Source organism: Salmo trutta, chromosome 18 (assembly GCF_901001165.1).
Source record: "Salmo trutta chromosome 18, fSalTru1.1, whole genome shotgun sequence".
Lineage (NCBI taxonomy): Eukaryota > Metazoa > Chordata > Actinopteri > Salmoniformes > Salmonidae > Salmo > Salmo trutta.
The window spans coordinates 46,635,274-46,649,535 of NC_042974.1; the positions used below are offsets into that span (position 1 = coordinate 46,635,274).

Sequence of the window (14,262 nt, forward strand, 5' to 3'; positions counted from 1 at the left end):
CAGTGACGAAAATCAAACTTCTGTTGCAAATTTTAGTTTGTCACTAATAAGGCTTGTGTCGACGTGCCTGACATGCATGCAATAAGCAGATGGCTATGTGACCTGTTAGCAAAGAGTACGATAATTAACCCTTTCATCTGTGGTATTAACTAGCTAGCTTTATTAGCTACTACTGTATGCTATCTAGCTGGCTAGGATAACACAGTGCTAAGTTATCAGGAGATAATTGCCAATGTAGCTAGCGTTAGCTGGTTATCATTTTGAAAATGCACCATTTTTGGCAACAAACCATCTGACTTGTGGTGTAACCAAAGTTTCTAAACCTCTTTAGTGTAACGTAAGATATTTACTGGTATGCTCATTGAACAAGCCACAATCGTATCCCTAAATTGACAGTTGATAGTCGGATTAGATTGTCATAATAGGAAAGAATGAAGTGTTTTTAAAAAGCCTAAATAAAGGTTGGCAATAGGTTTAGCTACCTAAGAATCTCCCTGCATGTTTATGGACCAAGAAAGCTTTAGATCAGTGCCTGTGCCTTCTCACTAATCAAACTATGTGCAGATTTGAGTCATTCAGACAAATATTAGATATTGTGCATATTTATGGCTTGGTAGCAAATGTCATTGCCATTGAGCTAGTTATCATAGTAGCAGTAAACTGCAGCCAGCAAGTGATATGATTGATGGAGAGATATGTGAAAGGGAGTGGAGTTACAGCCTCGCTCTATTCAATCATAGCAGTAGGATAAAGTTACAACCCGCCCATTTCTTGACAGATAGCTGAACTAGCCAATTGAGTTCTTTAAAAATGTTTTAAAAAAATTGTCCTGGCAGCTGAGATTTTTTTAATTTAGAGGTGTCCTGACAGCTTACAACATTTTTACTTGTTTCATAAACAGCCGTGATCACAAACTGATGTTACGTTGGACCATTTGCATTGAATAGATTTTATATTTTCAAACTAACAGCAGTGCCTAAATGATGTCCTTCCATGCTGGAGTGATGCTTCTATGCAAATGTTGTTGATCAATAGGCTAATATGTCCCAAATGAAAGGCAAACCGATTGTCATCTGTAGCACCAGATTAGCCAAAAAAAGCTCAAAACTCTCCTACTGAATATCCATTCACCTGTATTGTAGGTATGCCATCTTAATTAACCCAGTTTATCAAGAGATTTATCGTTCAAATATAATTACCATTAGGTTGGTAAAAATAAAGTCACCATTTTGTTTGATTTAAAAAATGTATGCATTTACACATGCATGGCTGTTTGTCAAATTTTGTCATCAACATTTTCTAATTGAATATCGGTCGATATTTTAGGCCTCCTTGACACCCCAAAATCGTCATTGGCCCTAAAGAAGTCCATATTAGTCGTTTGAGTTTTTACTCACGCTCATTAGTCCACTGAGATCAACATGGGGCATGGTGTCACAACCAGGCTATCACTGAAAAGCTAACTGCAAGCCCTGCAAAGTTTATCCCTGTGTAAGGTTATCTTATCAAGGACATGTTTCTAAAGCAGTCATATGTACACCTCTTGACTGCCATTTCACTTCTTTTGAATGCCCTCGTTTTGGTCTATTGTTCTCCATCAGAATTCAGAGCTTGTTTGAAATGTAAAAATAGAAAAGATTGACTCTGGTTTGTTTAAGGCACGCTTCGACAGTAAAAACAAAAACTGTTCAGTCATAAGACTTCTGTGTGTGACTGACTGACTTGAATCAGACCGCAGTGAAGCCGTGACCTCGTACAAACCTTTATCTGACTGACCTTTCACAGTTCAGTTGTTGAAGCTAGCCTGGTTTTAACCTAATCAATGTCTGGTGTAGAGAATGGGTTATTTTTGAGCATGTAATGTACAATTTGAACCCTGATGTACTGTATGTTGTACTTTTTACCCAGAAACCTCCAGTGCTCAGCGCCAGGAGGAGATGGAATGTGGAGCAGTGACCTCTGAGCTCACCAACGTCACACTGTCCAAGGTAAAGACATGTTACACTGAAGGACAAGGGGCTGTATGTTTGACAGTGTTCGGTGCATTGTGGTCTTGAAGTTTGTGGGCAAAAGTATGTGGACAACCCTTCAAATTAGTGGATTCGGCTATTTCAGCTACAACTGTTGCTGACAGGTGTATAAAATCGAGCACACCACTATGCAATCTCCATAGACAAGGGCAGTAGAATGGGCTTTCTGAAGAGCTCAGTGACTTTCAGCGTGGCAACGTCATAGGATGCTACCTTTCCAACAAGTCTGTTCGTCAAATTTCTTCCCTGCTAGAGTTGCCCCGGTCAACTGTAAGTCAAATCAAATTGTATTCGTCACATGCACCGAATACAACAGGTGTAGACCTTACAGTAAAACGCTTACTTACAAGCCCTTAACCAACAATGCAGTTAAGAAAAATATGATTTATTAAGTAAAAAATAAGAAATGAAAGTAACAAATAATTAAAGAGCAGCAGTAAAATAACAGCGATGCTATACCAGGGGTACTGGTACAGAGTCCATGTGCGGGGGCACTGGTTAGTCGAGGTAATTGAGGTAATATGTACATGTAGGTAAAAGTGACTATGCATAGATAATAAACAGAGGATAGCAACAGCGTATGGGGGGGGGGCAATGCAAATAGTCTGGTTAGCCATTTGATTAGCTGTTCAGCAGTCTTATGGCTTGGGGGGTAGAAGCTGTTGAGAAGCCTTTTGGACCTCAAATGAAATTTGATTGGTCACATACACATGGTTAGCAGATGTTAATGTGAGTGTAGCGAAATACTTGTGCTTCTAGTTCCGACAATGCAGTAATATCTAACAAGTAATCTAACAAATTCACAACTACCTTAAACACGCAAATGTAAGGGATGAGTAAGAATATGTACATATAAATATATGGATGAGCGGAGGCCGTGCGGTATAGGCAAGATGCAGTAGCTCGTATAGAGCAGTATATACATAGGAGATGAGTAATGTAGGATATGTAAACATTATTAAAGTGTCGTTATTTAAGGTGACTAGTGATACCTTTTTATTAAGTCCATTTATTAAAGTAGCCAGAGATTTGAGTGTGTATGTTGACAGCAGCTTCTCTGTTAGTGATGGCTGTTTTTAACAGTCTGGCCTTGAGATAGAAGCTGTTTTTCAGTGTCTCGGTCCCAGCTTTGATGCACCTGTACTGACCTCACATTCTGGATGATAGCGGGGTGAACTGGCAGTGGCTCGGGTGGTTGTTGTCCTTGATGATCTTTTTGGCTTTCTTGTGACATCTGGTGTTGTAGGTGTCCTGCAGGGCAGGTAGTTTGACCCCGGTGATGCGTTGTGCAGACCGCACTACCCTCTGGAGAGCCTTGCTGTTGAGGGTGGAGCAGTTGCCGTACCAGACGGTGATACAGCCCGACAGGATGCTCATGCTGTAGACTTGTAGAGAGAGCAGTCTATGACTAGGGTGGCTGGAGTCTGACCATTTTTTTTTTTTTTTACCTTCTTCTGACACCGCCTGGTATAGAGGTCCTGGATGGCAGGAAGCTTGGCCCCAGTGATGTACTGGGCTGTACGCACTACCCTCTTTAGTGCCTTGCGGTCGGAGGTCGAGCAGTTTCCATACCAGGCAGTGATGCAACCATTCAGGATGCTCTCGATAGTGCAGCTGTAGAACTTTTTGAGGATCTGAGAACCCATGCCAATTCTTTTCAGTCTCCTGAGGGGGAATAGGTTTTGTCGTGCCCTCTTCACGACTGTCTTGGTGTGCTTGTACCATGATAGTTTGTTGGTGAAGTGGACACCAAGGAACTTGAGGCTCTCAACCTGCTCCACTACAGCCCCGTCGATAATGGGGTCATGCTCGGTCCTCCTTTTCCTGTAGTCCACAATCATCTCCTTTGTCTTGATCACATTGAGGGAGAGGTTGTTGTCCTGGCACCATACTGCCAGGTCTCTGACCTCCACCCTATAAGCTGTCTTGTCATTGTCGGTGAGCAGGTCATCAGCAAACTTAATGATGGTGTTGGAGTCGTGCCTGGCCATGCAGTCATGAGTGAACAGGGAGTACAGGAGGGGACTGAACACGCACCCCTGAGGGGCCCCCGTGTTGAGGATCAGCGTGGTCGGATGTTGTTACCTACCATTACCACCTGGGGGCGGCCAGTCAGGAAGCACAGGATCCAGTTGTAGAGGGAGGTGTTTAATCCCAGGGTCCTTAGCTTAGTGATGCGCTTGAAGGACACTATGGTGTTGAACACCGAGCTATAGTAAATGAACAGCGTTCTTACATAGGTGTTCCTTTTTTCCAGAAAAGTGCAATATAGAGTGCGTAATTTTTGGATCTGTTGGGGCGGTATGTGGGTTGTATTGAGTTCAGTGTGTCTGGTATGATGGTTTTGATGTGAGTCATTTCATGGCTACAGATGTGAGTGCTACGGGTTGAAATTAATTTCAACAGGTTACTTTGGAGTTTTTGGGCATATTGACTATGGTGGTCTGCTTGAAACATGTAGGTGTTAGACTTAGTCAGGTAGATATTCTTTTTGCTCTGACTATGCATCCTGGTAATTCGTCTGGCCTTGCGTCCTTGTAAATGTTAACCTGTTTAAAGGTCTTACTCACATCGGCTACGGAGAGCATGTTCACAGTCGTCCGGAATAGCTGGTGCTCTAATACATGGTTCAATGCTTCTAGCTTGGAAGCAAACAGGAGGTATTTAGCTCGTCTGGTAGCTCGCGGCTGGTTTCCCCTCTGTAATCTGTAAAAGGTTGCATGCCCTGCCACATCCGATGAGCGTCAGAGCTGGTGTATTAGGATTTCATTTTTTCCTGTATTGACGCTTTGCCTGTTTGTTGGTTCGTCGGAAGGCGTAGCGGGATTTCTTATAACCATCCGGATGTTGCCTTTAATCCATGGCTTCTGGTTGGGATATGTACCGGACGGTCACTGGGTACAACATCATCGATGCACTTATTAATGAATGTGTGTGTTAGGAACAGGACATCAGTGGAGAGGACTGTCTGAGCGAGGAGGAGAAGGCCAAACACAGAGCGGCGCGACGCAGAGCCAAGAGGAAGGTGAGCAACACACTCGCACATTAATTCATACATACTGTACATACGCACACACTTACTCCTATATACACACACACACACACCAAATCATCCTGAGCCATAGTGTTTGGTTAAAAACCGTGAAGGACCTGCTCTGTCCATAGTGAACCACATATTCAGCACCCAATCTGTGTATCCTGATGCTGTTACTATGTTCCTCTCAGCGTCGACGGGAACGCAAGAAGCTGGAGCAGGTGAAGAAGCCTGAGGGCACTGACCAGGTTAACTACAAACCAGTATTACATGTATTCTGAATTAATCTAAATTATGCGATGCTTAACAGCCTCATTTACAATGATCAGAAAAAATGTCTGTATAAAAAGGAATGGACAGTTTGCATTTCAGCTAGTTTATGATATGCTCTCTGTTTTCCAGGATGTGGAGGATGATGGTAGATCTGAGGAGGAAGAGGATAAAGATGAGAGTGAGTCTGAGGTGGAGGTAGAAGAGGAGGTAGTGAAAGAAGAGAAAGAGGATAAAGCAGCCATCCCTCGCTCTAAGGAACCCTCTGCCCCATCGCCAGCCCCATCAGGAACTAAAGGACCCCAGAATACCGCTGCACAAACATCTGAAGAGGTAGGGACAGACTGACTCGTTAATTTGGGCAAAGCAATGGCGTAGGTGCCTGGTCCTAGATTTATTTGTGTTGTGGCACCTTAATTGGGGAGGACGGGCTCATAGTAATGGCTTGACTGGAATGGTATCGAACACATGGTTTCCATGTGTTTGATACCATTCCAATTACTCCATTCCATCCATTATTATGATCCGTCTTCCCCAGGCTAGTTTTTAGAGGAGCTGTGTGTACTTGAGGAGTCTTCATATACAAGCTGATGGGCACCTTAGTAAACCATTGTCTCTCCCTCTCTGCTGTAGGAACTGGAGTGGGATGTGAGCAGTGCGTTCTTTACTAACGCTGCTAGCCACATCAGGCCAAAAGGCTGGACCAAACCTGGCGCCAAGTCCAAAGAGAATAAGGAGAACGAGGGCAGAACCAGAGAGGTAAGTGGACCCTGAGTTTTGGGATATCTACATTGCTGACTAGTTGCTATCGTAAGACTGGTGATAGCCAGTATAGCTAGCTAACTAGAGATTTGCTGTGGTGGATGTTTTGTCAATAGCTGTCAGTCTGAGGTTTTGGGGGCCAAGGATCACTATCTACTTTGGTAGCTTAAGTTGCTATAGTAGGAGTGTTGTTGGCTAAGGATGACTGGCTAGTTACTTTGTTGTAGATGTGTTGACAGTGCAATGGTGCCGGAGAAGAAGGCTGAAGTTTTACGTGTTTATTTGCGTTGTTTGTAACTTAGTTTTTACTTATTTTGTACGTAATGTTACCGCTACCGTCTCTTATGACCGAAAATACCAGAAGCCATGGATTACACGCAAACATCCGCACTGAGCTAAAGGCTATAGCTGCCACTTTCAAGGAGCGGGACTCTAACCCGGAAGCTTATAAGAAATCCCGGTATGCCTTCCTGTTGAACCATCACACAGGCAAGCATTAATACAGGACAAAGATCGAATCATACTACACCAGCTCTGACGCTCGTCGGATGTAGCAGGGCTTACAAACCATTCCAGACTACAAAGGGAATCACAGCCGAGAGCTGCCCAGTGACATGAACTCTGTGACAAGCTAAACTTCTTCTATGCTTGCTTTAAGGCAAATAACACTTAAACATGCAGGAGAGCACCAGCTGTTCCGGATGACTGTGATCACGCTCTCCGCAGCCTATGTGAGGCAGATCTTTAAATAATACAACATTCTCGTAGTACACGGATTACCAGGACGTGTACTGCGAGCATGCGCTGACCAACTGGCAAGCGTCTTCACTGACATTTTCAACCTCTCCCTGTCCGAGTTTGTAATGCCAACATGTTTTAAGCAGACCACCATAGTGCCTGTGCCCAAGAACACTAAGGTAACCTGCCTAAATGACTACCGACCTGTAGCACTCACGTCTGTAGCGCTTTGAAAAGCTGGTCATTGCTCACATCACCATTATCCCAGAAACCCTAGACCCACTCCAATTTGTGTAACAGATCCACAGATGATGCAATTTCTATTGCACTCCACACTGCCCTTTCCCACCTGGACAAAAGGAACACCTATGTGGGAATGCTATTCATTGACTACAGCTCAGCGTTCAACACCATAGTGCCCTCAAAGCTCATCAATAAGCTAAGGACCCTGGGACTAAACACCTCCCTCTGCAACTGGATGCTGGACATTCTGACTGGCCACCCCCAAGTGGTAAGGGTAGGTAACAACACATCCGCCACGCTGATCCTCAACACAGGTGCCCCTCAGGGGTGCGTGCTCAGCCCCCTCTACTCCCTGTTCACTCATGACTGCACGGCCAGGCACGACTCCAACACCATCAAGTTTGCAGATGAGAGGTCAGAGACCTGGGCGTGTGGTGCCAGGACAACAACCTCTCCCTCAAAGTGATCAAGACAAAGGAGATGATTGTGGACTACAGGAAAATGAGGACCGAGCACGCCCCCATTCTCATCAACGGGGCTGCAGAGGAGCAGGTAGAGAGCTTGAAGTTCGTTGGTGTCCACATCACCAACAAACTAACATGGTCCATGCACACCAAGACAATCGTGAAGAGGGCACAACAAAACCTATTCCCCTTCAGAAGACTGAAAAGGTTTGGCGTTGGTCCTCAGCTCCTCAAAAGGTTCTACAGCTGCACCATCGAGCATCCTGACTGGTTGCATCACTGCCTGGTATGGCTACTGCTCGGCCTCTGACCACAAGGCATTTCAGAGGGTAGTGCGTACGGCTCCGTACATCACTGGGGCAAAGCTTCCTGCCATCCAGGACCTCTATACCAGGCGGTGTCAGAGGAAGGCCCTAGAAATTGTCAGACTCCCTAGTCATAGACTGTTCTCTCTGCTACTGCATGGCAAGCGGTACCTGAGCGCAAAGTCTAGGTCCAGGAGGCTTCTAAACAGCTTCTACCCCCAAGCCATAAGACTCCTGAACATCTAATCAAATGGCTACCCAGACTATTTGCATTGCCCCTCCCCTCTCCACACCACTGCCACTCTCTGTTGTCTTCAATGCATAGTCACTTTAATTAACTCTACCTACATGTACATACTACCTCAACTAACCGGTGCCCCTGCACATTCACTCTGTACCGACACCCCCCTGTATATATTATTTTACTGCTCCTCTTTATTACTTGTTACTTTTATCTCTTATTCTTATCCATATTTTTTTTTAATTGCAGTGTTGGTTAGGGGCTCGTAAGTAAGAATTTCACTGAGGTCTACACCTGCTGTATTCAGCGCATGTTACTAGTAAAATTTAGGTTTGAAATGGCATGGGTGACCGAGAAATAAATTGTTACAATTTATTGCCAAGTCGCAAACAATAATGCAGGCACTAGAGATTGGGGGGTGAGCATGCGGGTCTGGGCAGATGAGTTGTTTAAAAGTTGTCGTTTATATTGTTTGTTTTTGGAGTGTAAAAAAAACATGTTTTTGTGCTTTCACATTTAACCCTGGCGCAGCTATTTTAGATATAGATTTAGTCTTTGTTGTAATCCTCAAATACCTTTTGTCTTAGTCACATTTTAATCATTTCACATCTTAGTCATTATCATTTGACTTCAACTCTGCAAAATTGTTGTCTAGTTTTAGTCACAATAGCCGGTGAACCCCCTCCCCCCACATTTAAATTATTGATATTTACCTCTAGCTTCCATCGTGTACATTCAGATAACCTTGTCCAACTCGGCCTACTATCCCCCTAGCAATATTGCTATTGTGGCAGATTGTAACCAATGCCAGCCATAACTAACTATATGGCTATAAGCCTTGGCTACAGGTTAAAATGTTTACAGCTCAGAATTTCCTACCATAACCAATGGCGTGAGAAGAGGATAATCTGAGCTTTCCAACAACGCCAGCAAATAGCATTAGCTTTTCCAATATAAAAAAGCAACTGCAACTCTCATTTGGCAACAAAGATAAATAAAAGCACACAGCAAAATAGAGCTTGTGATGTGATCAGAGGAAAAATTGCCTATATGAAAACAAAGATTATCAAACACATTTATTGTTTCTAATTGTGATGAGTTACAATTTGAAGTGCCATTGCTGCACATCAGTTCAAAAGAGTGATTGAAGTGACGACCTTGGAGCTGTGTGTGTGTGTGTGTGTGTGTGTGTGTGTGTGTGTGTGTGCAGACCCAGCTCTCTCTCTCAATCAGCCTGAGCAACTGAAATACATTATCTGCCAATAAGAGGACTGCATTAGTCTGCAAAGCCATGCATGCTAATGATGGAAAGGAGCCTCATGTCAAATTGAATGTCCATTAGTCTCATGTGGAATTCTCGTCTCGTTACATTTTAGTCAACTAAAATAAAGTAATTTCTAATCTTAATTTTTATGTCATAGTTATTGTTGACGAAATTAACACTGCCCTGCAGCCTGTTAGATTTCACCCCGCCTATGGGTGAATTGTACAATTTAACTTCAGCCACTCGGTTTACTTTGTAAACGACTGGTATGTCCTAGAAATGTGGTTACAGCGTGTAATGTAAGATTATTAATATTCTTATACAAACAATATTTTCATAAGTAAGCAAAAGCCAAAAAGCGTTACATTTAGCCTCGGTCTCCACTAGTGCTGATGGCTAGTTGTTGGCTGTGCAGGTTCAATGTCCTCCCTAAGGCGAGGTGAATTCTGGACATGGAAGGCATGATAAACAGTTCTTTGGAATGTTTTTGAGTTTTACATCGTATAGTCTCTCTCACGCGCCCCCCCCACACACACACACACACACACACACACACACACACACACACACACACACACACACACACACACACACACACACACACACACACACACACACACGGCTGCCTAAGTGTGCAGGCTAGAGCACGGTCACTCGTGTCGCTGAGTCGGAAGTGATCAACAATTTGTTTGATTATAAATTATTTCTCTGGTTTTGGTCTAGGTGAATGAAACAACAGATGCTGTGACTAAGAGAAGTGCCTTGTTGACAGGTGAGTGTCTATGTCCATCCAGGTTACACTCGAACACACAACTTGCTGTGCAAACATGCTCAGATTTTGTTTGTATGCTTTAGCCTCTGACTGTGTGTCCTGTAGAAAAAGGGATCAAGCTGGTCCAGGAGGGCCAGTATTCTCAGGCAGTCAGTATGTTTACAGAAGCCATCAGATACAACCCAAAGGATTACAGGTAATATCACACCATTACATGTTGTATAGCTACATTATATCACTCAGTATTAGTGCTGAGCGATTAACCTCTCTGGCATATGTGGGACGCTAGCGTAGTAATTCAAATTCCTCAAACATACAAGTATCATACCCCATTTTAAAGCTTAACTTCTTGTTAATCCAGCCAGTGTCAGATTTCAAAAAGGCTTTACGGCGAAAGCACACCATATGATTGTTAGGTCAGCACCTAGTCACAAAAAAACATACAGCCATTTTCCAGCCAAAGAGAGGAGTCACAAAAAGCAGAAATAGAGATCAAATTAATCACTAACCTTTGATCTTCATCAGATGGCACTCATAGGACTTCATGTTACACAATACATGTATGTTTTGTTCGATAAAGTTCATATTTATATCAAAAAATCTCAGTTTACATTGGCGCGTTATGTTCAGTAATGTTTGCCTCTAAAACATCCAGTGATTTTTGCAGGAAGCCACATCAATTTACAGACATACTCATCATAAACGTTGATATAAGATACAAGTGTTTTACATAGAATTAAATCAAAGGTAAGTGAGTATTTATAATGCCATTTCTGACTTTTGTTGACGCCACAACATGGCGGGTATCTGTATGGCTTGTTTTGGTGTCTGAGCACTGTACTCAGATTATCGCATGGTGTTCTTTTGCCGTAAAGCTTTTTTGAAATCTGACACAGCGGAATGCACTCCCAGGGATCCCAGTTCCACAATAAATGTTCGTTTTGTTTCGATAAAGTCAATATTTATGTCCAAATACCTCCTTTTTGTTTCCGCGTTCAGTTCACTATTCCAAATGCAGAAGGCGAATGCACTAACCTCTTACATCTAGATGTTCCGCTAGCGGAACGTCTGCTCCAATATCCAATGATGGGCGGGGCGCGAAATACAAACTCCTCTAAAATCCAAAAACTTCCATTTTTCAAACATATGACTATTTTACAGCTATTTAAAGACAAGACTCTCGTTAATCTAACCACACTGTCCGATTTTAAAAAGGCTTTACAGCAAAAGCAAAACATTAGATTATGTCAGCAGAGTACCCAGCCAGAAATAATCACACCCATTTTTCAAGCTAGCATATAATGTCACAAAAAACAAAACCACAGCTAAATGCAGCACTAACCTTTGATTTATCTTCATCAGATGACACACCTAGGACATTATGTTATACAATACATGCATGCCTGTTCAATCAAGTTCATATTTATATCAAAAACCAGCTTTTTACATTAGCATGTGACGTTCAGAACTAGCATTCCCACCGAACACTTCCGGTGAATTTACTAAATTACTCACGATAAACGTTCACAAAAAACACAATTATTTTAAGAATTATAGATACAGAACTCCTCTATGCACTCGATATGTCCGATTTTAAAATAGCTTTTCGGATGAAGCACATTTTGCAATATTCTAAGTACATAGCCCGGCATCACAGGGCTAGCTATTTAGACACCCAACCAGTTTAGCCTTCACCAAAATCACATTTCCTATAAGAAAAATGGTCTTACCTTTCCTGTTCTTCGTCAGAATGCACTCCCAGGACTTGTACTTCAATAACAAATGTTGGTTTGGTCCCAAATAATCCATCGTTATGTTCCATCAGCGACGTTTTGTTTGTGCGTTCTAGACACTATCCCAATGGTAAATCACGGTCACGAGCATGGCGCAGAACGTGACAAAGAATTTCTAAATATTCCATTACCGTACTTCGAAGCATGTCAACCGCTGTTTAAAACCAATTTTTATGCAATTTATCTTGTAGAAAAGCGATAATATTCCGACCGGGAATCTGCATGTCTGTAAACTGAGGGAAAAACCGAAAGACGGGGGCGGGGCAGGTCGCGAGCGTAAGGCTTACTCCACTGATTGACCACTTAGCTTTTGCTCTCGTGTGCTTCAGCCAGGGCTTTGAATTACGTCATTCCTGTTTTTCCCGGGCTCTGAGACCCCATTGGAGACGTGGGAAGTGTCACGTAAGAGCAGAGATCCCTTGTAAAAGATAGAGAAAATCAACAAGGGCAAGAAATGTTCAGACAGGGTACTTCCTGAACAGAACCTTCTCAGGTTTTTGCCTGCCATAGGAGTTCTGTTATACTCACAGACACCATTCAAACAGTTTTAGAAACTTTGGAGTGTTTTCTATCCAAAGCTAATAATTATATGCATATTCTAGTTTCTGGGCAGGACTAATAATCAGATTAAATCGGGTACGTTTTTTATCCAGCCGTGAAAATACTGCCCCCTTGCCATAAGAGGCTAAGTCCAGACAAAGTCAAAAAGTTGCATTACAGTTTGTTTAAATATGTCAAACAATCTTTAGGATGTTTTTACCATAAATCTTCAATAATATTCCAACCGGACAATTCTTTTGTCTTCAGAAATGAAAAGGAACTAAGCTTGCTCTCACGGCCGCGCGCATGACTGAGCTCAAGCCATTTTTCCAGACACCTGATTCCAATAGCTCTTATTCTCTCCCCATTCACAGTAGAAACCTGAAACAACATTCTAAAGACTGTTGACATCTAGTGGAAGCCTTAGGAAATGCAATATGATCTCACAGACACTTTATTGGATAGGCAATCACTTGAAAAACTACAAACCTTGGATTTCCCACTTCCTGGTTGCATTTTTCTCAGGTTTTTGCCTGCCATATGAGTTCTGTTATACTCAGACATCATTCAAACAGTTTTAGAAACTTCAGAGTGTTTTCTATCCAAATCTACTAATAATATGCATATCCTAGCTTCTGGGCCTGAGTAGCAGGCAGTTTACTCTGGGCACCTTATTCATCCAAGCTACTCAATACTGCCCCCAGATCTCAAAGAAGTTAACTGAAATGCTTGTAATTTTAAAAATTTTTTAAACAACTAATTCACTGACATCACTGAATTCCATTTATTTTCTTTTTAGGTGAGCTCAATGTGCACATTGCGCTGTGGTTTCTCTAGAGATAAATCCGATCGTGCCCAAACTGTGCGACGTAGTATGGTGTTGTAGTTTCCAACAGTTCCAATGTTCTACATAGTTTAGTGCAGAAAACGTGATAATTAACTACAATGACCATAATCCATTGCGCGGCTACTTGTCAGTTTCTTTTACGCCTGCTATGAAGAAGAATGCGTGATTAGAGCGTAGTTGCTTCGAGCTATTGGTATTCAGCAGTCATAAAAGTATGCCTTATTTTAAGAACTACTAAAATAGTAATTTTATCAGACCGCATAGGCAGTAGCTCAATAGAGATTAGTTGACGACTTAAATGAAATAATGGTAGTCAAATAAAACAAATTTCATATACACAACTGAAATATTAAAGTCATGTTAATAAGTGATAAGCAGTCATGGACAGTCACTACCATCATGGGACTTTTATTAATTGTTTTATTCTGTGTTACAGCATTCAACCCACTGCATAGTGCATTTTAAAAATATATATAATAACTGAAATTGAAAATCGTGATTATTTTTAATAATGTAACCGAAATATGACCAAGAAGCACATCGCTCAGCACTACTCACTACCGCATGACCTAGGGTTGCAAAGCTACTGGTAATTTACCAAAATTTCCAGGATCTCCTGTAATTTTGGTAATTAACATAGATTCCCATAAAATCATTTTTTTTAAATATATCTATATATATCTCAGCAAAAAAAGAAACGTTCCTCACACGGTCAACTGCGTTTATTTTCAGCAAACTTAACGTGTAAATATTTGTATGAACTTAAGATTCAATAACTGAGACATATAAACTGAACAAGTTCCACAGACGTGACTAACAGAAATGGAATAATGTGTCCCTGAACAAAGGGGATGTCAAAAGTAACAGTCAGTATCTGGTGTGGCCACCAGCTGCATTAAGTACTGCAGTGCATCTCCTCATGGACTGCACCAGATTTGACAGTTCTTGCTGTGAGATTT

At 42.1% G+C, this 14,262-nt stretch overlaps 1 protein-coding gene across 3 annotated transcripts in view; it reads left to right on the top strand.

Annotated features, from left to right (window-relative positions):
• Positions 1-14,262, top strand: part of zgc:123010 (RRM_SF domain-containing protein) — a 62,579-nt gene that overhangs the window by 26,302 nt on the left and 22,015 nt on the right. The window contains exons 2-8 of one of the 3 annotated variants that reach the window (XM_029698804.1): positions 1,909-1,988; positions 4,972-5,055; positions 5,256-5,285; positions 5,467-5,667; positions 5,968-6,093; positions 10,075-10,123; positions 10,229-10,319. In XM_029698804.1, coding sequence (XP_029554664.1) covers positions 1,909-1,988; positions 4,972-5,055; positions 5,256-5,285; positions 5,467-5,667; positions 5,968-6,093; positions 10,075-10,123; positions 10,229-10,319 — 661 coding nt within the window. Of the gene's footprint in view, positions 1-1,908; positions 1,989-4,971; positions 5,056-5,255; positions 5,313-5,466; positions 5,668-5,967; positions 6,094-10,074; positions 10,124-10,228; positions 10,320-14,262 lie in introns of all 3 variants that reach the window. The other 2 variants (XM_029698802.1, XM_029698803.1) reach the window with 2 other exon arrangements.